Source organism: Chelonoidis abingdonii, chromosome 5 (genome assembly GCF_003597395.2).
Source record: "Chelonoidis abingdonii isolate Lonesome George chromosome 5, CheloAbing_2.0, whole genome shotgun sequence".
NCBI classification, from domain to species: Eukaryota; Metazoa; Chordata; order Testudines; family Testudinidae; genus Chelonoidis; species Chelonoidis abingdonii.
The window spans coordinates 127,445,602-127,470,192 of NC_133773.1; the positions used below are offsets into that span (position 1 = coordinate 127,445,602).

At 42.5% G+C, this 24,591-nt stretch overlaps 1 protein-coding gene across 1 annotated transcript in view; it reads left to right on the forward strand.

Moving 5' to 3' along the window:
- Positions 1-24,591, forward strand: part of POLN (DNA polymerase nu) — a 215,930-nt gene that overhangs the window by 148,588 nt on the left and 42,751 nt on the right. The window contains exons 18-19 of the mRNA XM_075066754.1: positions 2,986-3,096; positions 5,821-5,899. Of these exons, the coding sequence (XP_074922855.1) occupies positions 2,986-3,096; positions 5,821-5,899 (190 nt within the window). The remainder of the gene's footprint in view (positions 1-2,985; positions 3,097-5,820; positions 5,900-24,591) is intronic.

A 24,591-nucleotide genomic window follows, 5' to 3' on the forward strand; every position in this document is an offset into this window, starting at 1 on the left:
AAGGTACTTGTAGCTGGTCTGTATGTCTGCTATGTGGCCCGCTGGTAGTTCCACCCCATCAGTCTTGACTACCTTCCCTCTCTTCACTACCATCCGGCCACACATATATATATAATGGAGAACACAGAGAACACAGCACAAAGAATTGAAGTTACTGTACAGGTAAGCAACTTTTCTAGATCTAGATATATTCCAGTCTTAGGGACTCACAAGAAGTGACATGATGTAATCTGGTGGATGTTGGTGTCTGTCTAAAAATGGATTTCAGTACAGTCCTGCCATAAGAAATGCCTGCTCTGAAAGCTTCTACTAATGAATAGTATTTGGTAAATAGGAGAGAGTCCAGAGGAGAGCAACAAAAATGATACAAATTTTAGACAACCTGACCTATCAGGAATGGTTAAGAAAACTGGACATGTTTGACCTTGAGAAAAGAAGACCAAGGGGAGACATAACAGTCTTCAAATATGTTAAAGGCTTTTATAAAGAGGATGATAATCAAATGTTCTCCAGGGCCACCAAGGGTAGGACAAGAAGTAACTGGCTTAATCTGCAGCAAGGGAGATTTCTAACTATAAGGATAGGCAAGTAATTTTCTCAGAGACTTCTGCAGGCTGAAAATGATCTGAGAATGTCTGAGGTTGCACAGTTCTTTTTCTATGAGGTGGATTTGGGAGAATGCCCCCAGGATAAGGACTGCACAGTTTCCAGTATAGCCATGCAAGGATATTATATGGGTAAGACATAAAGGCCCAAGGAAAACACGATGATGTTTAGGTTTGTAGGAGACCGAAAGCTACATTTCTGACCCATAGAATTCAGAAGAAGAGGCTTTAGGGGAATAGATAGATGATCCCTTCCCACTGTATTGTGAGTCAGATGAGGAATAAGAGCATTCCACCTCTAAAGGAGGGGCTGCTGAGCAGGAGTACTGGGTGTAATATTGGAGCAGCTGTTGTGCTGGGGAGGAGACCAGTACTGATGTAACAGTGGCATTCGTACCAGAGGACTGTTAAATTCAACCAAAAGTAAATGACACTCCAGCTCCTCCAAAACTTTGAGATCCTTTGGAACCACATATTTTCCTGGCACTGATCTAGGTGGTATGGTGAAACTTTGGACTCAGGTATAGCCGAATGGAGTACCAGGTGTCAATGTACTCCATGTGTCATAATAGTAAGTAGGGCCAAGGAAGAGGTTGCCACTTGTTCTCAAGCACTTGGTGGTAAGTGCCGGGGCAGGAGCAGAGCAAGCTCTGGGGAGTGGGCCTGGACGCTAGGTGGGTGGGTCATGGCCCACCCAAGCCCACCCATGACTATGCCCCTGGCACGAAGTTGTAGATATTTGACATTTTCTTTTTAATGTATTATTAGAATTGTCAAAAAATATATAGACTCACGCCAAAATACATAACATACTTTTCAATATAAACATTTTGTAGAAAAAATCAACAATTTGCAATCTATTGTTACCAGTCACAGTGAAGAAGGGTACACTGTCATCAAATTTGTTATTTTAATTACTGCAACTAATCCTGTGTCAGGAAAATTACTTTTCTCAGAACAAGATGGGTAAAGTAATATCTTTTACTGGACCAACTTCTATTGGTCAGAAAGACGTGCTTTTGAACTTACACAGAGCTCTTCTTCAGGTCTGGGACACTTACTCAGCTAAATATAAATGGAACAGATTGTTTAGCACAAATAGTTAACACATATTTCAAGGGACCATTCAAGGTGAAGTGGCCTATTAACACCCATCCAATCATAAGGAGGAAACAAAGGGTGGGGGAAGCAGCTGGTGGAGAGTGTTGTTAGTGTGTGAGATATTTTTGTAATAAGCCATAAATTCAGTCTCTATTCAGTCCATGATTTTTAGTGTATAGCAAAGTTATGAATTTAAGCTCCTTTGCTCATCTTTTGAAAATGTTGTACAGATTTCCTTTGAGGATGAGAACTGACAGATCAGATATAGAGTGATTGCTTTGTGAAAAGTGTTCACCTACAGGTGATATGATGGTTTTGTGTTTTATCATTTTCCTGCATCATTTTCTCAGAACAGCGCTTTCAACCTCTTTTTATAACAGCATATAATTGATTCAGACTTTTACTCACAGGAGTTTATTCTGTGCAGTGCTTAAAAAATTACTATAGCCATGGATTTTAGAGACCAGGTGGGTGAGGTAATATTTTTTATTGAACCAATTTCTGTGGTGAAAAAGACAAGCTTTCAAGCTACACAGAGCTCTTTTTCAGGTCATCACCTCCTTCACCAACAGGAATTGGTCCAATAAAAGATATTACCTCACCCACCTTCTCTCTAAAATCCTGAGACCAATGCAGCCACAACAACACTGTACATAACCATGGGCTGTCATTTCATGCCGTAATTGCATTAATAAATTAGTTCTACTAAGGAGTAGTGGATTACTGCAAATGTTTGAAGCCACAAATAAGTCCTAAACATCCTGTTTGATGAAGTGCTACTCAAGCAATATATTTTGTTTAGATCTACTTAAAATAATATAGCTTTCTTTTCTTGAAAGATGTGTCAAAAAACATTCCCACTTCTGAGATAATGAATCCATGATCTGTGTATATCACTGGCAAAAGTCCCATAACTACATGCCAGTGCAGGGATGGAAGACACCTGTTTCTACTTGCACTTTTAAGTTTAGACCAGGCCTGAGTAACTTCAGCCTCTAATGGTTGAACTGGAAGTGAGTGTGCTTAATGCCTTGCAGGGTTAAAGTAATGGAGATATCAGTGATATGTGGTTGCATCCACATTTCACTCTTATCAGTCAGACTACTTTTGAATAGCTGGGGAATAAATGGTGAAACAAGTGACTTAGACTATTTTTAATATTCAGTAATATTGGCCAAAAGCATCAGGAAATTGCTGACAACTTCATACTGGAAGATTTGTTTCAAATCTCATATTTAACCACTCCATTAATGCTATTTTCTATTTTACATATCAAAAGGATATGTGGTTTCCATCATGGGACGTAAAAGACACTTGCCTAATATCAATGCTCGAGACTACAGACTACGTACTCAAGCAGAGAGGCAGGCTGTCAACTTTGTTGTCCAAGGTAAAAAAAAAAAAAAAAAAAAAAAAAAAAAAATTTTCCCTTGACGGGGGGGGGGTGAAAAAAAAAAAAAAAAAAAAAAAAAAAAAAAAAAAAAAGGTTTAATTTCCTCTGACTGGGTGGAGGTTGACAAATGAAGTCAACAGACAAGAAATAATAAATGGGTGGCATGAATTAATTTTGTATTTTACAGCTTTATGTGACAGAAGTATGAAACACTCACTAGCCTGTAGGGAACAAGAACACAATGGTATACTACAATACTCTATGGTAGCTACTGTATGAGGTGGAAGGTTACTGCTGCTGCACTTCAAATGCAGTTCTCCTAAGGCTGTCTCTTTTTGGTTTCTTTGTCAGTTTGTGACTGGGCCTGTCTACACTTACAGCCCTACAGTGGCGCAGCTGCACCAGTACAGAGGCACCGGTACTGCTGTAGTGGTTAGTGAAAACGCTACCTATACCAATGGGAGAAGTTTGTATTCTACCTAACAAAGAGGTGGTAGCTATGTTGACAGGAGAAGCCCTCCAGTTGATATAGTGCTGGGAGTTCAGTCCATGTAATTGCATTGCTCGGAGTGGGGGGATTTTCCACACATCTGAGAGATGTAGTCATACAGACATAAATTTGTAGTGTAGATCATGGCACAGAAACCAGGGTTTCAGTGGTTTTACTACTAAGATACTCAAATTTTTATTTTTTCAAATGTCTGTTTTTTGAGAAATACTTATTAAAAGAGACGTTCTATTGTATTATTATTATTTCTGTTGCAACCAGGGCTCATTCATTGTATGGAATGAGCAGGAAGAAAGTATTAAAGAGTTAAACGGGTCTTATCTTTGCAATATAAACTAGCAAACGTGCCAAACAAAATGGAATAAATCCACATCATTTACTTCTGTCACTCTGCTGAGTTCACACCCCATTTGAAGTAACTTTGGTATCTTTAAATGACCCTTGCTGCTGCTTTAAGATGTTGCATTAAAAATCTACAGGTTTTTACTTATTTAAAGAGCTGATGTTGGCATGATTTGCATAATGTTTGCAAGTTAGAGTGAAGCTATGAACCCTATCATGCAAATGAAAAGTACTTTTTAGACATGTTTATGAAGGTGCTTCTCATGAAAATGACTTGAATTTTCTTTTAGGAAAGAGCAATGAATTGTTGGGGTTTTTCCCCCTCAAACATTCTTTATTTTAATGTTTTGTTTTCAAAGCAGGCAAATTAATTATGTAATATTCTGGACTATTGTCCATTGGCAGCTGCATCTTACAAGGAGGTATAGAGCATCTGTAACTGAAGCCAATGGGAATTGAGGACACAGCACCTCGCAGAAGACATTTGTTTCCTTGCAGGCCCGAATCCCACATTTCAGACAACAAATCTGGGTTTTTCAATTTTGAAACACCAGAAGAGAATTTTGTAGAATTGGTTGGAACTTGAAATTCCGACATTTCAAAATTTTGTTTTCTCCTAAATTGAAATGAAATTTTTGAAATATTGAAATGATCTTATTGTAGCTTTCTATTGACTTTATCATTTTGACTAAGTATATTATATTAATATTCAAAACAATAAAATCAAAACGAAGGACTTTGACCTTATCAAAATGAAATGTTTCAGTAATTTATTGTCAAAAATTTCTGTGAAATTGATATGTTCCCACGAAACGTTTCATTTAGTTCAATCAGCATTTTCCATTTGAAAACTGTTCCACTGGAAGGCTTTCAGTCAGATACAGAATTCTGATAGGTATTTGGGAAGGGTGTTAAAGTGAGGTTTATAATTTAAAAATATTCAATTATTTTTAAATATTACCAAAAAATTCCTTCCTCAATTGAGATTTTAATTTCAGAATTTCAGCTCTGAGATAGTTTTTAAAGACTATATTACACTCCACTATTTATACTGACTATAGTTACTGTGGTAAAAGATACAGTAGTGATTTCATATAGTAAAGTAGCATCTTATCTTTGTGACAATTTATTCTCAAAAGACTATACTTGTTATGGCACAAATAGTGCAAGGAATGTATGATGTACCAATTTGAAATGCCTGTCATTGGCTTTGACATGATTATTTTTGAAGAAATTTGTCTTATTAGCCATTCCCTAGCTCAGTTTTCTTAACTGAGCTTGTGTCGTCTTTTCTAACTCTATTCCACGGATTTATTATAGCTTTAACTCATCAAACTATGCCTTACCATAACTAAAATCTAGGTTATTTAGGCTATTATGCATATTGATTTTTCTCCTGGATAAGTTAAGAAACTGCTTTTCTCTCACACACATGCACGCACTATGTAGGTATGTATATTTGGGATGATTCATGTTTCAGGGTATAAGCCAATCTTTAATGGTAGTTCAGAAAAAAATTTCTTGGGGAGTAGGCTATTCCATAACTTCCTACTAGAGGCTTTTTCACATCTTCCTCTTCTGAAGCAGCTGGTACTAGCCACTATTAGAGACAGAATACTGAGTTTAGCTTGACCATTGGTCTGGTCCAGTCTGGAAATTCCTATGTTCCCATATCCATATTAAAGATGAATTCATACCTTTGTTAATAGTATTAATTAGTATTTTTGATTCTTTGGTAATATTGAGCTTGTTCTTTGTTAACGTTATGGAGTCAGTTTCAGACCTGCTATCATTTTGCATAGTTCAGAGGACTAAAGAGCTCTCCCCCTGCCCTTTATTTTATATTAAAAACAGGTCACTTTCTTTTGTAGGATCTGCAGCTGACCTTTGTAAAATGGCTATGGTCGAGATTTTTACCTCTGTTGCCATTTCTCCAACTTTAACAGCCAGGTTAGTAAGCCAACTATTGCAATGTTCTTTTTCATTTTATGACAGAAGTAGCTGACATAAAGGCATTTCTGGAATTTTATTCTTTATTGTTCCTGAACTGTATGAACAAATTGTGCTTCTCAGCAGGCAACTTTTATTTATATTGTTTATTTATTATATTGATGTATATTTTATGTAATAAAGGGAAATATCTTATAGGAATGTAAGGGAAAGCTAATGCATCACAATTTCCTTTTGTTAGTATAACTATGCACAGTTGGGCAATAGATCACAGGAAAGCCTCCAGACTCTTATATACCACTAGCAAGAAGAATAAAACCTAATTTTCAGTCATAAAAGATTAGAACTGTTGGTGCAGAAAGTCACTAAGCAATATTACTATTAACTCTAATAGAAAATTGCCTTGAAGGAAAACATGGGGGAAAAATAATTGAATCCTGGTCTTTCATAAATTTGTGGTATGTGGTCAAATAGAACTTGAGGAATTTGAAATAGAAGTTTAGATAAAAGCAGAGAACAGAGGTTTGCAAAATGTCAAAGTTTTTATTGGAATATTTCTATGTGATATTGGGATTTTTGTAAAAAATCTCAGTTGTGATAATAACATATCAACTAATTCAACAGGACTTTTCATTGAATCAAAAAACCCAGGATTTGGCCCCATAAATATACTTTACAATAATATAATACTTTTTTGTTTTGTATTTGTACAGCACCTATAACCATGATTAAGACTCCTAGTACTATAGTAATGCATATAAAAATATTAAATAATAACGTAGCTCTTTACATGTTAGATATAGTTATGTTATTCCTTAAATATTTACTCATACATACATCTCACAGTGATTATGAGCATGAATATTAATAAGTTATAAGCTTTCAGTAGAGGCCTCACAAGCTATCGTTCATGGGTAAATACCATGAAAGTGGGATATTCAGTGTAGTGAGTTTGTCAGCTCTGAGACGTGAACTGCTTATAAAGAACAATGAATCCTTTGCCTCTTGGCACCAATAGGCCTCTGTATCACACCTCCTATCATTAACACAGTAGGGCTAGTTGCTGCTATTCTGCAGGTGTCAGTTCTGGGTGCTCTTTCCTGGACAGGGCGTCTGCTACCACATTTTATTTCCTCTTGGTTTGCACAATCTCCATCTCATATTCCTATAGTGCTGGGCTCCATTGCCATAGCCAAGAGTTGGTACCTTTCGGTTATGTGTAACCACACCATACCAAGAGAGTGATCTAACTCCCTAACATTTCTGTTTCACTGATAACATTTTAGCTGTTTGACTGTTCATCAAGGCTATCCCACAACATTTTGGCACCTGTGGCGGGGAGCTCAAATGACACCCCATACCCCCTTGCTTGGGCCAAAACTTTGAATGGTCTCAATTTTGCCTTCTTCCTGTTCTACTTCTCTCTTGGTACTGCTCTGCTACCTACCCCAATAAAGGAGAACTACAACTTAAAATGCCTTGTTCAAAAATTTAAGTAACACTTAACTTTCAAATGCCCGAACAGCCAATGTAACTCTTCTTGTCTGCATAGTAAACGCTGGCATTTCATCTGTTTGAATAATCAAAGTGGTGCTTTCCATGCCTTCTTGGTTGCAAAGATTTGAACTTCATCCTGAAGGTCCCACAGTCTGAAGGCCTGCTCACGCTCTATTGAGATGGTTGCAAGGCCGGACCAGCCTATCCTGTGTTATTGTAGAGAGTAGATGTGTTTTTATTAACTTCAACTTGGAGAAGCTGCATTCTCCACTGGGCAACTGTTACAGGAAGTGCAGAAGTATGCCAGAGCAACAAAAGCATTGGAAAGAGGTGTCACCTTATTTGTGCACATATATTCCAGAACAGCCTTTGGAATTGATCCTGCAGAACTGTATCTGAAAAGGCTTTCAGTTCATCACCTAAATCACTCGCATTCAATATCACGCATGTGCACCATCTGTCAACACTGTCTCTAGTGCCCTGCATTGCTGGTGTAGGTCTTTTTCAGGTACAGTGGGAGTTTGGAATTCATACATCATCTCAAAATAGACTGCTGTGTTCTTGAGCTTCATGAACTGTTTCTTCAGCTGACTGTATTGCACATCTAGCACCTGGTTAAGAATTCAACTTTGAATTGTTGTTTGGGGTCTCTTATGGGATTATCCCATACTTTGTAATCAAAATGTCTTCTTCCAGTGACTCTTGTATTCTTGATGAGTGGGAAAATAGCTTCAGTGTGAGTTCCTTCTGCCAACTTCTGTGCACACTTCAGATGTTTTGAAATTCCCTCATCTGCCGGTAAGACTGTAGGTATGACTTTACTTTGTCCAGTTGTGCCATTGCACCAGATATATCAAGGTCGGACCACTTGGAGTCTCTTGTTACAATTTTATTCAAACAGGTATGTTCATGCCACAACACTAAGCCACACAGAAACTTGAAGTTATGTATGTTTCTGGTGATTCCATTTCCCTCTGCCACTGTTCCCCCACGAACAGTTCCTGTCATAGCATTATCCTCCATAATGGCAACTATGGCATCATCTATCTTCCCAATATGGTGTTTAATAGGCTTTATTATGTCCACTTGACTTTCCCATTGTGTAGCACTCAGTGGTTTCAGCGTCAGAGAGGATGTTTCCAGATGTTGCGTCAAAATTTGCCATCGATGAGATGATGCAGAGAAAAATACCTAGATTATCTGAATTACATTAAAAAATTCAGCAGCCTCACTAGAAGCTGATGCTGCATCACTGACTACCAAGTTCAATGAATGAGAACTGCATGGGACAAAAGAAGCTCCAGGGTTCAACTCTCAGATCTGTGTCTGCATTTCTCTGTTCTTTCCTCTCGTGTTGGCACCATTATCATAGCCCTGACCTTTCATGTCAGCTGTTGCTCCCGGTCCGCCTTTAAACTTTGACCCAGGCCAAGCTGAGCTTCTGTGCTGGGTTCCCCGCCTAAGTAACAGCAACGCCCAGGGTCCCCATTGTAAATATGTCACTTTACCTTCATTAAAGCCAAATAACTCACAGTATGTGTGGGCCTCGTTCTTGCAAAGCATCCAAGTACGTTACATTCAGCGCAACAAGCAGGGTGCTCTAAAAAACAATGCCGCTTTGGCCGAAGGTAGGGGAAGTAGAAAAGCCGCCGCTGTCCCTACAGTGCATACCCGGGTGGCCCCAAACAAAATGCTGGGGGCCAGTAGCGCGGGTTCTGGCAGAGTAAACTGCCCCTGCCAAGTGGCCAAAATTCCGGCAGGTGGCCAAAGTGACTCCCGCACAGCTGACGGAGGCCTTACAGCAGCTGCAGGCGAACTGGCGTTCTAAAACAAAACGGCGAGCAATGGGAAAGCTCAAATGGCTCTTCCTAACCGCCCTCCGGGCCCAAAATAAAAAGGTGCTCCGCTTACAGCAGGCCCTAAAAAATTATCATCAAAAAAAAAATTATAAAAGCTGGCTAACCCCCCCTAATAAATTACAAGTGGCCAGTAGGTGGGGGGGGTAAGTGCTGCTCATAAACACAGCAGCTTAAACTTTTACACTACCTCTTTTCCTCTGCGTTTTTTTCCTTATCCCTGTCAGGCTGTTAATTGGCTCTCAGCTAAGCAAACCCAATATTTCGGTAACAACTGACCACCAAGTTCAATGAATGAGAACTGCATGGGACAAAAGAAGCTCCAGGGTTTAACTCTCAGATCTGTGTCTGCATTCCTCTATTCTTTCCTCTCATGTTGGCTCCATTATCATAGCCCTGACCTTTCATGTCAGCTATTGCAATTCCTGTATCTTCTTTAAGAAGTGCATTTGTCATACCAGCTCCTGTAGTATCTTCAGTGTCAATACATTCTAGAAAATGCTGTCTGACAGTGACCATTGCAGGGACATTTTTCACTAGGTTCTGTTGTTGTTACAAAACACACCATTAAAGTCATTTGTTCCGTATGGCTGATGTCAGGTGTGCAGTCCAGAGTAACTGAGTAATATCTTGCTGATTTCAGATCTGCCACAATCTTCTGTTTGACTTTTGTTGCCAGTAACTGTATGATCTCATTTTGAATTGTTTTTCTGAGGTAGTGGTGTGTGTACGTTTCTTGGGTGGTGACTCTTCTTAAATGCTCCTGGACTACAGCATCAAACTCAGCCATCAGCTCCACAATTTTAAAAAAGTTTCCATTGTTTGGAGCATACAGCTGATCTGAAATGCCACGCAGTGCTAGGTTTTGGGTAGCCAGCATTCTCACAATGGCAATTTTCAGAACATTTTGCCAGTAAAGTGACTCTGACGCAGTCTTCTCTTGATGCTGATAATCTGTGGTGACCTTTAACCTTAGTTTTATCTTGAGCTCTTTTCACCTATGGAATGCTCTGTCGTGATTTGCTGTCTTCTCATGGCATGCCAGATTTCTAGCCAGGTTTTTCCAGTCATTTGTTCCTATAGAACCCAATTTGGCTGGAACATTAGACTGGGAAAGTTTGCAACAAAAACAGTATGCAGCATTCTGGGTTTTTGAGTACATAAGCCATGGCCTCTCCACTTTGTCATCATTAGGGATTTCACGCCAGTAATGTGTTGGATGGAAACGTCTATTTTCATTGTCTTTGGGGAACATGAAGTTTTTCACTTACTGTGGCCCATACAGTACAAGGAAGTCCCTCAGACTACTACTCAAGTGGATCCACTGTCCTGGATCATCTAGACTTAAGGAACTAAACTCAGCAGCAGCTGTTTCTTGCGCCTCCACCACACTCTTCTCTGATCTACACTTTTCTTCAGGAATGTACATGGTACATCCATTTGAGATGGAGATATGGATGCTGCAGTAGCTGCCAGGTCACCTGCACTCTGACTAAGTGGAAGATCAGGCATCTCCTCACCTCTCACATCCTCACTGGGGCCGGAAGGCTCACCGTGAACATTTGTGTGTATGTATCTCAGGGGAGCTCCTTCCTGCTTAGATAGAAAAGCTTCATTTGCTTTCTTTCTTTTTCTGAATGCTGCCCCAGGGGGGCGTTTTCTTCTTTCACTCATGACTGCTGTTCTGTGCCAGCTATAGTGGCTCTCAACACTCAACTGAAGGGGACAAATAAGCAGGCTGGTAATAGGGCCTGAGTGAGGGAAGATATCAGCATCTAAAGGGAATAACTGGCTCCTACTACTTCAATTGCCTGCCTGTTTGCCTCAAGTGGGTTCAGGGAAGCAGCAGGAAACAGGAAGCTCCCTGAGAAGTTGGTGTTAATCTGTCCAGGCTCCTGGGTGTACTAGAGAGGTACATAAGAGGCTCCTCCTCCTCTCTCCACCTGCAGCTCCTGCTGCTGTCTGTTATTCCCTCTCACCTTTTCTCCTGCCTGCCTGCTATGTCTCTTGTGCCCTCCTTCCTCCAGCACAGCACTCCACCATCTCTGTGCATCTAGAGCAGAGAGAATGCATATGCACCAGCAGCAGATATGATTTTCTACACTTTGGGTCCTACTGGCACCCCCACACAGTCTGGCACCTGAGGCAGCTGCCTCAGGTCGCCTCATGGTAAGGGCAGCCCTGCTGTTCATATAATCACATAATACTCGCTCTACAACAGAGTAGTTTTGTTCAGCGGGGGTCAGATTTCTTTACTAATGACTGCAATGGGGTGTTTCTTGTCACTCTTCTCTGCTTGTATTAGAACTTCCTCTAGTCCAATGTTTGATGCATCTGTACACTGTACAAACAGTTTATGAAAATCAAGACTTGCCTTAACTTGCTTTTCAGACAGAACCTTTTTTTGTTTTATAAGAGACCTTTTGTCAAGCCTGAGTCCAAACCACTTTGTCTGGTTTATTATTTTTACAAAAGTCTGGGATGGCTGATACAATATTGCTAAAGCCTTCTATGAACCCTGCAATGATAACTTGCCAAACCTGTGAAGGGTTGGGTTTGCTTCTTGTTATGGGATACAGTCTGTGGGAAGTTTCTACATGTTATATGTAAATTCAGATGTAACTTTCCACAACCTTCAAAGGGTCTTCCCAAGAATTTTGCATCTCGTGCTTTTTAACTGTGAGTAATATTAACACTAAGTCTCCCACATCAAATGAAATTTCAGTTATTTCTGTTGTACCAGTCTCCTTGTGCAGTCTGACTCTTTAAAAGATTTTGCTCCACCAAATTCATCATGGATTTTAAATCCTCTCTAAATTTGCTTACATATTTAGTTATGGGTACCCTCTAGTTCAGAGCCCTCCTCCCAGGAGTCCCTAAATAAGACCCAAGGGACCTCAGACCTTTGTTCCATGAAGAAGGTCAAATGAGGGTGAACCCTTTGGATTTTTGGGGTACTTCCCTGTAAGCAAATATTGAATAGCTCAATAATGCCTGCTAATCTCCAGCTTTTCTGCACAGGTAGATTCTCAGCATGGGCTTAAGAGTTCCAGTGAATCTTTCATCTAACCTGTTCATTTCTGGGTGGAATGGAGCAGACATTAACATTTTACCCCACACTTCTTCCACAATTCACTAAATATCAGAGACGTGAAATTTGACCATCTATCTGATAGAACAGGGGCGGGCAAACTTTTTGGCATGAGGGCCGCATCGGGTTTCCAAAATTGTATGGAATGCTAGTTAGTGGAGGCTGTGCCTCCCCAAACAGCCAGGCGTGGCCTGGCCCCACCCCCTATCTGACCCCTCCAGCTTCTTGCCCCCTGACAACCCCTCCAGGACTCCTGCCCAATCCAATCCCAAGTGTCCCCTGACAGCCCCTGGAACCCCTCCTCCTGACTGTCCCCCACCACCCCATCAAGCCCCTCCTCTCATTTCTGACTGACCCCCTGCCCCATCCAACCACCCCTTCTCCCTGACCACTCTCGGAACCCCTGCCCCTGACTGCCCCCTGCCATCCCATCCAACCCCCACTCTCCTTCCTGACTCTTCCCCTGGGACCCCTGCCCCCCATTCAACCCCCCTGTTCCCCGCCCTCTGACCGCCCCAACCCCTTTCCACACACACCCCTGCCCACCACCCCAATCACCCCTGCCCTCTCTCCAATCTCCCCCCCAGCTCCCTGCCTCCTTACCGTGCTGCCTGGAGCACCGGTGGCTGGCAGCACTACAGCCGTGCTACCCAGAGCACCAGGACGGGCAACCACGGTGCCTGGCTGGAGCCAACCACGCCACCACGTGGCACAGAGCACTGGGTCAGGCCAGGCTCTGCAGCTGCACTGCCCCAGGATCCCGCAGCCCCGCCACCCAGTGCATTGCGCTGGCAGCAGAGTGAGCTGAGGCTGGAGGGGAGAGGGAACAGCAGGGGAAAGGCCAGGAGGGTAGCCTCCTGGGCCAGGAGCTCAGGGGATATGGCACGTGGGCCGTAGTTTGCCCACCTCTGTGGTTGAATCTGTTTTGGAGAACCCATTCTGCTGAATATAGAGAACAGTACATCTGCATCTGTCTCAGCTTCCATGTTTGACAGGGGGACTGCCTTTGGATAACTGGAGGCAAAATCGTGTGCTACTATTCCTCTTTGAGTGATTGCACATGTCCATTCCACTGTAGGTGTTTGCACACTTCAGTGCACAGTTGTCGGAGAGTTTTTTCCTTGGCAGTACCTGTCAGAGTGGCATGATTACTCTAGACTGCCTTGTGCATTGCATGCAGGCATAAAGAGCTAAGCTGCCCCGACTCTCCTCAGTTCCTTTCTACCACACATGACTTTTGTTGGAGCTCTCTTTCCCTTCTGCAAGTCTTTTAATCTAGCATGTAAATATTGCCCAGCTTAGAATCTGTGTAATTTAATTGGTGTAGTTAAAAAAATTGTTGTTTGTGTACTCCTGTGCCCAGTCTGGGTACTGGTCCCAGTAAGAGTTAAGCCACATTCTCTGGGTTTCAAGCCCTGCCGTTCTTGTGGTAAGGCGGTACCTATCAGTGACCCTCATCACAGCTGCCTTAAGTGGTTGGGGGAGGCTCAGTAGGTGACAGATGTAGCATGGCTTTAAACCTTGCTCCAAGAAGGATAGGGCAGCCAGACTTAAACGTCTTTTGCTGGAATCAGCACTCTATCCTCCGTTAGAACCATGTACCTCAGTCCAGGTACCGAGTGCCTTGTCAGTTGTGCTCTTCCGGCGTTACTGGCACCAAGAGGCAGATTGACATTGCCAGTACTAAAGAAGAGACACCATAAGTTGGACTCAATAAAGGGAGGCGAAGGGATACAGCTCATCTAAAGACATGGGAGTGTGCTGAAAAAGGAGACACTCCCCTGGGCACAGCTCTAAGCAGAGGAGTTCATTGACTCCAGAGAACAGTATGGGCCCGTTGAAACCAAGTCTTGAAGTACCATAACTGGGATCTCCTCACATGCCGGTATTGCAGAACACTTTCCTGCTACCATCTATTCCTGAGGTATTTGAGGCTGCAGGAGAGTTATTGAATGTCTCGTCCCGCCATCACTGGCAGTTCAGGAGTCTCACCCAGCATTGGCGTTCAAGGTACTGATGTTATTGCCTTCACTGCTGCACTATGCAGGTCCAGCGGATTTGGACATTAGAGTACCAATTAGAGAAAGATGCAAATGATCTCTCCAGCTCCCCTTTCTTCAGAGTCCGAACCTACCTCACCAGTACCGACAGGTACAGCCCAGCCCTGGTCACAAAAAGAGGATTCTTCTTTGTCAGATTCTGAAGTGGCCTTCTGTGTGTCCCAGCCTAGCCACTCCCCCCATCAGGAGTATAGTACCAGCCCATGCTGTTTTCAGCCTCAGTATCAACAAGGTGAATTCCCAAAGGATACATGGACCATGCACAGTTGGAGACTGGGGCCATACCAGTGGGCCTTTTGGAACCTATGGAGGTTTCACCCTCATTCAAGAGCATCCCCCATCCATTTTATTCCTGGCTCCATCTATTGGCCATCAGGAGCATTGCCATCACAAGCACCCTTGCATCAGTACCACACTCAGCCCCAAGCAGATTCAGGGCTCTTCTCACAGACAAGCACCCTTGCATCAGTACTACACTCAGCCCCAAGCAGATTCAGGGCTCTTCTCACAGACAACCCTGAGAAGGGAGAAAACAGGACCAACCCCCAGTTCCACTGGCATCCTCTTCCCCATCCCAAGATAAGGCAAATGTGGCAGACACTATTTCTCCACCTCCTGATGATTTCCAGACACATCAAGTATTGTTGAGGAGGAGGGCTTTCATCCTGGACTTCCACCCAGAGTGTAAGGATCCGTGGGACTAGAAACCAGGTCTGTGGAGCCTGGGATGGCTGACATTCCCACCAGGAGGGCATATAGATAGACAGTACCCTGCAGCCCTCTGATTGCCCACATGGACTATTTAACCTGGAGGTACCCCAGGAAGTTGTTTGGGAAACCACAGAGACTTCTGACCTGCTGCAACTCCAGACCACACTTTGCCTTTGTCTCCAACCCCAGCCTGACTCTGACCCTTACTCTTGCCTCCTGATACCAGCCTGGTACCACCTCTGATCTCCAGTCTCCAGCCCTGGTACCAGCTCCATCTCACTGGTACTACCTCTGATCTCCGCTCTCCAGCCCTGGTCTAACTGTGACCCCAACTCATGCTTTTTTATCTCAGCTCTAGTGATTCTGCTGATCTCTGCTCACTGACTACCATCTTGTGGCCATCCTTAATGTGTGGACAACAGCTCAGCCCAGGCAAGACTACTTACTCTCCGGTCCCTCACACAGAGGAAGTCCAGGAAAAGTCCCACAGGCTTGTGGACATCTTGACATCAGCAGCCCCAGCTAGGATAGCACTACCTATTAATTAAGCTATTTTAGAACCCAGAAAGGCTCTTTGCAGACCCCAGCTTCCCTATTGCCTACTGCAGAAAGGATTGAAAGGTGGTACTATGTCCCCTCTCAAGGGTTCGAACATCTCTATAATCATCCCCCTCGAGCCTCCTTCGTAGTGTTGGCAGCCAGTGAAAGAGAGAGACGTGGTCACGAGGCATCAAGCTCGAAGAACAAAGAGGACAAGAAGCTGGACTTATTTGGAAGAAAGTTTTATTCCATAGGTGAGTTACATACAGATTTGTATTGCTGGGGTGATACGATTTTACCCTGTGGGATACAGTTTCACAGTTCAAGGACAAGCTCACAGATGTAAAACAGGAGTTTCAGACAATGATCAAGGAGGGCAGGCTGGATGCTAGAACAGCTCTGCAGGCTGGTCTGGAAACAGCAGACTCTATGGCCTACTGCATGTCCTCTACCATCACTGTGAGGTGCTCTTCATGGTTTCAATCTTCTGACCTCCTTCTAGAGGTTCAGAAAACAGTCCAGGACCTCCCATTTGAAGGGCTATCGCTCTTCTCAGCAAAAACTGATGAGACTTGGCATAGTTGCAGTGACTTTAGAGCAATCCTACAGTTCCTGGGCATTTACACCCCAGCAGTGAAGTGGAAAGCCTTCAATCCTCACCAATCTCAGCGATTTCTGGGGTTTCCCTCTCAAATGCTGGACCTGCCAGGGAGGATGAGCAGAGATTACAGAGGACAACCACCACCATCCTCTGTCACTGTAGCTGCTGGCTCATCAAGGCAGGCAGCATCCTCCAAGAGCTCATTTTGATGGGCTAGTCAAGAGCAGACTACCAGTTCTAAGAATAGCATCTTTTTCTTTCCCAATTTTTGCAAACCACGTATCCCACTTCTGTCATTCTTGGACCCACATCAGAACACATTGGTGGGTTCTAAGCACTGTGAAAGTGGGATACACACTCCAATTTATTTCTACCCCTCTTCCCATCCCCCTACCCCATCCTCTTTCAGGGACCTCTCTCTCAAGACAATGTTGTTGCAGGAGACACAATTATTTCTTGTTGTAGGAGCTATAGAAGAGGCCCCTCCATTGTGGGGTTTTACTCCTAAAACTTCCTGATCTTGAAAACAGAAGGAGGTCTCAGGCCTATTTTAGATTTAAGAGAGTTAAGCAAGTTCCTGAAGAAATCAAAGTTCTGAATGGCTTCCATAATTCCTTCCCTGGATCCAGCAAACTGGTATGCTGCTCTTGACTTAAAGGACACTTACATTCATGTGGCAATTCATCAAAGCCACAGAAAATTTCAAAGGTTCATAGTTAGTGATTTCCATTATCATGTCACAGTGCTCTCCTTTAGTTTCTCAGCTGCCCCTTTTGTATTTGCAAAAAGTATGATGGTGGTTGCAATTTTCCTTTGGAGGTCAAGGATCCACGTCTTCCCTTACCTAGACAACAGGCCGATAAGAAGTCAATCCAGGTCACAGTCTTCTCCAGCATAAGCATAATCCAATCCATGTTTGAAGGGTTCTGCCTGCTGAGCCACACAGAGAAGTCAGAAAATAGAATTTATTAGAGTGGTCCTGGACTTGACAATGGCTAGAGCTTTACTACCTCAGGAGAGGTTTCAGAGAGTGCAAAATGTCATTGTAGACTTAAAATCTTATCCCTCTCCATGGTAAGAAAGTGTTTGAGGCTGCTGGGACATATGGCAGCATGCACATGTGTAGTCCAATATGCCAGGCTGCATTTCAGGCTAATGCAGGGCTAGCCAGCCAAGGTGTATTCACCAATGAAGTACCACATAGACATGCTAGTTCTCATACCAAATAAAATCTTATCCTCCCTACACTGGTGGATAGACTCAGCAGGTGTCTGCAAGGAAGTTCCATTTACCCCACCTCAACAATCTCTTACCTTAGTCATGGATGCCTCAGACTTAGGTTTGGCTGACTTGGGCCTCCTGCAGATGCCTCCACAGAGACTCTCTGCACATAAATATCATGGCTTTGAGAGCTATCCAATTAGCATGCATAGCATTCCTTCCTCACATCCAGGGAAGGAGCTTGTTGGTGTTGACTGACAACACGTTTTATGTAAGCAAACATGGAAGGGTTCAGTCTTCACTGCTCTTCTGGGAAGCAGTTCTGCTTTGGGACTTTTGCAATGTCAACTGTGTACTTCTGAAAGAGACTTACCTTCCAGGGACCCAGAATCAGCTGGCAGATCACCCGAACAAGTTGTTTATCGATAGTGGTCCTTTCACCCTGATATAGCAAGGTCCTTTTTCCAGCTCTGGGGAACTCCCAGAATAGATGTGTTTGCAACAGAAGTCTGTTTGCTCCCAAGCTGGCCACATCCCAGGTTCATTGACAGCCACTTTCCTGCTGCTGTAGTCAGAGGGTCTCCTTTATGCTTTTCCTTTCACACTTCTCTACCCAAAGTTCTGTGCAAGGTCAAGCAGGACAAGGCCCTTCTTATACTGATTGCCCTGGCTTGTCCTCATCAGAACTGGTTTTTAGAGCTCTTAGACCTATCAGTCAGTCCCCAGTGTCACTCCCACTTCACACAGACTTTATTTTACAGAATCAGGGCTGCCTTCTCCACCCCAATCCTCAGGAAGAGGAGTCCTGCTCTAGGGAAGTTCAGGAGGTGCTGCTGAATAGTAGAAAACCATCAACTAGGAGTACTTACCTGGCTAAATGGAAGAGGTTTTCTATCTGGTCCATACGGAAAGGGGTTTCCCCATCCCTCACTTCTAGTCAGCACATTTTGGTCTGTCTTCTGTCCTTAAAACAGCAAAGGTTGTCGATTAGCTCAAGCAGAGTGCATCTAGTGGCTACATTAGCATTCCACCCACTATTGAAAACTGCTTTTTTTTCCAACTCAATATCTGTAAGATTTTTAAAGAGCCTGAACAGACTATTTCCAGAGGGGCAGAACCCTGTTCCCCCATGGAGCCTGAATCTAGTCTTAGAATCATAGAATTCATCATCAGGAAGTCATCTAGTCCAATTCCCTGCTCAAAGCAGGACCAACACCAGCTAAATCATCCCAGCCAAGGCTTTATCAAGCCAGGTCTTAAAAACCTCTAAGGATTTAGCGAAGCTGATGCTGATGTGTCCTACCTTTGAGCCTCTAGCAACCTACTCCCTGTTGTACCTTTTTTAGTGGCCATTATGTTGGCCAGGCAGAGTGGGGCAGTTGAGGGTACCAGTTTCAGATCTTCCATATACTTTCTTCTATTCACACAAAGTTCGTCTTTGTCCTCACCCAAGATTTCTCACAAGGTGGTTTCCGCTTTTCATATTAATCAAGCAAATCTTCTTGCCGATCTTCTTCCAAAAGTCTCATGGTCATAAGGGTCTGAATGTTAGAAGAGCTTTAGCTTTTAATCTGGAATGGATTATACCTTTCAGGTCTTTTACTCAATTGTTCACTGCAGTTGCAGACAGATGAAGAGCAGTGCTGTGTCCACTCAAAGGATCTTATTTTGCATCTCCAGTTGTATTCACCTGTGTTACTAGTCTAGCTGGCTAATGTGAAGTCTTCGGATAGCATGTTGAGTTATTCAACTAGGTCCCAAGCGAGCTCTGTGGCTTTTCTGGCTAATGTTCCTATAGTATAAATTTGCAGAGAGGCAACCTGGTGATGTTGTTATACAATTACCTTTCACTACACAATCATCCAACAATCTAAAGACAATGATAAATTTGGACAAGTGATACCTTCCATGTTCAGATAGACTCCAAACTCACTTCCAGTTTGCACTGCTTATAAGTCATCTACAGTGGAATGGACATGTTCAATCACTTAAAGAAGAAGAAATTATTACTAATCTCTCTACACTATATTTCTTCGAAATGCTGCACATGTCCATTCCACACCCACTCTCCTTCCCCTTTCTATTGGAGCCTTTCCATAAAAAGGAAGAGAGGGGGATTTGGGGCAACTTGGCCCTTTGTACCCGTGTGAGGTGCACAAGGCAGCAGAAGGTGCTCGTGATGCTCCAACAGGTACTGCTAAGGGAAAAACTCTTCTGAGAACTATGCACTGGAGTGCACAAACACCTATAATGAAATGGACACATACAACACATCTTGAAGAACAAGTTACAGAAAGGTCAGTAACCATTTAATGTGTATCTTTTTCCATTTTTGGATGGCCGGGGAAATGGCCCTGAGAGTTTCATGATGACCCCATAAATCATCCTTTAATCACAGTAAAGGCTACAATGGAGCCTTGCAGAGACTGGTAGGTTTCTTCCACATCTAACATAAGTCATATGTCCTACAATACTCCTTTACTTCACCCTAAATATGAGGCCAGTAGTTTTTCTTAAGCCTCTCAAATGTTCTCTCTCTTCTCAAGTGACCAGCAAATGGGAGGTCATGTATAACCTTAATAGTTCTTCACAATCCTTTTGGGCACCACAGGCTGTCTTTAGGGATCTCCATGGCACCTGTCCTTACCCACAAGGGCTCCCCTCTATATTCTGTGCTGCTGCATAAAAAACTTGCCCCTGCTTTCTTTCTAAGGGGCATCAGTGCAGATAGCCTGTCTTATACTTTCTAGAGAAGGGTCAGGATCTTTGCTGGGTTTTTGTTCATACTCAAAGCTGTCTCAGACAAAGGAGCTGATTTCTCAACTCCCTGCTCTGAAGACAAGCTTCTGCTGCCCACTGCTAAGGGTGTAGAGGTTTTTCCTCCCTCTACAGGGTCCATGTTTGGGGACTCAGAGTTATACTCTTTCTTAGTGTGAGTTATAATATTAGCAACTCTAGACAAAGACAATATATCATTACTGGTTAACTCATCCACTGGAACGCTATGCACTATTCCAACATTTAAAATACCTCCAACTCTATTTGAGCTAAAGGCACAGTGGTTTCAAATTTTCCTAATACAAGAAGTCTTCATTTCCCCCTGGGAGCATATCAGCTTCCATAACCATTTCTCTTTTAGTAAAGATATTTGGACACCAGTGTCTCTCCAACCTGGGCATACCTTGCTATTTACTTTGGCAACTTTAACAATTTTTTCATTGACTGCCACTGAGTCAGGTCTTACAAAATTAACTAAGGTCCACTCAGGACCTCCGTGGGTCCTGAGTCCAAGGTAGCCACATTAACCTGGGCTGAACGGGTTTGTATTTGGATTCCCCTTGCTTAAGGCATTCTTTTTTCATGTCCCCAGTGGAGTCACATGAATAGCACTTTCTTGGCTGTCCTCCTGTATTATGATTACTGTAATTATGTAAAGGCCTGTAATTATGATTACTAGGAGGCGATTGGTTCTGGGGTAGTGGGTGCTTGGAATCTCCACTGCCATCCCTTTTCTTGTGGATAAAACAGGCCCCCCTTTTATACTGGGCTTCCGCTTTTCCCTCTGGGGTTTTGCACTCACTGAAAGGACTAGTCTGTACATAGGATCAGTGATATCAGCTGCTTCCTGTACAGTGGTTAAGGTTTTATCCCAGATCAACTCTCTAACTTCTTCAGTATGTATACTCAGGAAATGTTCTTGTGAAATCTTCTTTCCAATATCCATAAAACTCTTGGAGCAAAGGATATTGACCCATTATAAAAATCAAGAAATAAATGGAATGGATATTGGCGGGACACACTGCAGCCAGACAACAAAGTTACTTCAATTTATTAAATATAGAATGATGTACTATAATATACTACACTACACATTTTGAGCCAGGTTGCCTGCAGTGATTCCAGCCTCTCTGTGCTACCTGAACTGCACAAAAGGGCCAGAATCTGGCTGTTGGTGTCTGGTTGAGAATTGACAAGGGGTGTGATCATCAGCTGGTGTTTCCAGAATTGAGAGTTACTGTGTTACTTGTCTGAGCCAGTGAGGGCTTTGCTGTTGCTAAGCTATGTATCAGCTGCCTGAAACATGACCATATCTGTCTTGGAACCAAACTCTTCAGGACTCTGTTACCTGCTAGGCAAGGTTTGGACAGGCAATCAGTAAACTGCAATTCTCAAATTCTTCACAGAAGTCTTGCTGCAGTGCACAACTCCTTACTGCAACATTCACAAAACCATTATCAAATTTGCTGGTTCTTTAAAAAGACAATACCACAGCAGCTTACTATTTTAACTGGGGTTAACAAACACTCTATTTCAATCACAGCATTGAGTTGGTTTATAGTAAAAGTAAAGTATGTTTGTTAATAAAAGGGCACAGATTTAAGTGATATCAAGTATAAGGAATAAAAATAGAAATGGTTACAAACAAACAAAAGTGGAATATATTTCTAAGACTTCAATCTAACTTAACAAACTGGAATCCTTTGTTCAAAGTTTTTCTCACCAGTCTTTTTTCCATATTTTTTAACCAGGACACTTCACAGAACTAAAAGTGCTCAGTTCCTTTGTCTCCTCGGGTGAAGAATAACTTAGGGGTTCTCTTCCCCTCTCTTTATAGTCCAGTAAACCTTTGAAATGTATTCGTCATAATGGGATTCCCAGATAAAGTTCCTTTCCTCTGCTGAGTGCAGATGCCATGCTGTCTGGTATAGGTTCTCATGGTGGTTCCTCGCCTGCTGGTGATTTTTACAGTGCATATGATCTTTTCCTGAAACCTCTAATACAAATGAATTGCTCTTTGAATTTGGCTACACTTGGTCTGAGGTTTTGGCCTGTTCCCTTTGTGTGGAGAAAACCTGTTTACCAACTCCCCATGACCTGTCTGGTTTAAACACATTTTAGTCATATACTTCCAGCACATCTGTAGAGCTCTTTGTGGGTTAATTGTACATATAGCATGCAAGAATATTAATGTTCAGGGAGTTTAGTTTTTCCAGTAATATCTCCAATAAGTATATGCAAGCCTCTGCACATGGTGGTATCTCTCTGGAGGTGTTACAGCCTGACTGACTTTACCTAATCACCCCCCACTATTCTTAGTTCCTGAAGAGATGCCAGCAGCCACCGCTTTCCAGCCATCCAGCTCTGAAGGCAGCGCAGAAGTAAGGGTGGCAATACCACAAACCCCCTACAATAACCTTATAACCCTACCCCACAAGCCCCTTTTGGGTCGGAACCCCCAGTGTGAGAAACACTGGTCTCCTCTGTGAAATCTGTATAGTGTAGGGTAATAGCACACACAAGACCAGATTTCATGGTCCATGAAGTGTTTTTCACATCTGTGAATTTGTGTTCTAAGACAGCAAGAACAGAAGTTCTGAATCTACCTTCTCTATATCTTTCATTACTCCTTTTGTTCATCTCTCGTTACTAAGGTATACAATTCCAATCTTTCCAGTCTTACTTCACATGAGTTTTTCTAACCCTTTGATCATTCTTGTCACTTTTCTGGGAACCTTTGTAGTTCTGAAATTTTAAAAATCTACAATTTTTACAATCTTGTACACTCCCCAATTACATGCACATTTTAAGCCTTCTGTTATTCATTTGCGTGCTTCTGTATCAAAATGCCAGGGCAGGGGAGGAAATACTGGCATTCCGAGATGGATGGTGATTTTAAAGTACTTTTTAATGGAGCAGGGGGAAGAAGGGAGGCACTACAGATAGAACTGGTGATGTTCGGAATAGAAAATACTATAATCTTGTAGATAATAGTGGAAGTTTGGTGATCAGGAACACAATGCTGCTGTAAATGCAGAAAAATTCCATGACAGTGGAGTTGGGCTGGCTTTGTAAGGTATTTCTAATTATATATTTATGTTGCTATGTTAATGTGATTGTTTGAAAAAACAAACCTGAAGTAGCATACTTTTAGCTACCTCTGGTTATAAAGACATTTAAAAAATAATGATCAGATTTACATTTTTATTATAGTATTAAGTAACTTTTTACCGGCATTTTTAATGATATGACTAGAGATTTCTCCAGAGTAGCTCTACGTAAGGTCAGTTTAAGCTAACTCTTGTCCATTTGAGAATTAAAAAATTCATTCATTTATATTGATTTTTTTACAGTTTAATTGCCAGAGTACCATGGAACCAGAAATAAAATGTGTTACTTTTTCATTAACTCGTAACCCTTGAGGGCACTGTAGGCCTGGCTCACACTTACAGTAAGGCCACTTTATTCTGCCTTAGGGCCAGATTCTCTTCTACACTATGTGTATTGTAGGCTTTCCCATTTCACATATTTTAAGTTTAGACTTTTAATCTTCTCCTAATTTTTATTCTATTCCGCCATAGTAAGTGCGTGAGCAGAAGGCTCTCTCAAAGTGACATGTCTAACATCTGTGGTTTGTTCTTGAACACATCCTCTCCCTTTTCACCCTTTCTACAACTCTGGCAGTGTAAATGAGAATCTGGTGCTTTAGTTCCCAGTTCAGAAAAATAGAATCATAGAATATCAGGGTTGGAAGTGACCTCGGGACGTCATCTAGTCCAACCCCTGTTTCAGAGCAGGACCAATCCCCAGACAGATTTTTACTCCAGTTCCCTAAATGGCCCCCTCAAGGACTGAGCTCACAATCCTGGATTTAGCAGGCCAATGCTCAAGCCACTGAGCTATCCCTCCCTTCCCAATTTTAAGTGTAATTTTAAGTATAAGAGTAGTCCTATTGATATAAAGTGTGCTCTATTCATGTGCTTAAAGCTATGCGTGTGCTTAAGTACCTGGCTAATGCAATAAACTGGTTTGAGTCCTTCCTGGAGGGATGCATCCAATAAGTAGTCATGGGAAACTGTACCTCTACCACCAGACCCCTCATTTGTGGAGTTTCACAAGGATCAATTCTCCCTCCAGTCCTTTTCAACATCAATGTGCAGCCACTAAATGAACTGGTCAGACAATATGGACTCAGTTCTATTTATCTTTCATCACATATGACCACACCACTACTACCAAGATGGCCCAATGCTTGGATGAGATCTGCTCTTGAATGAAGAGCAGCTGGCTGAAGCTAAAGCAAGCAAGACAGAGATGATGCTGGTGGGCAGAGGAAA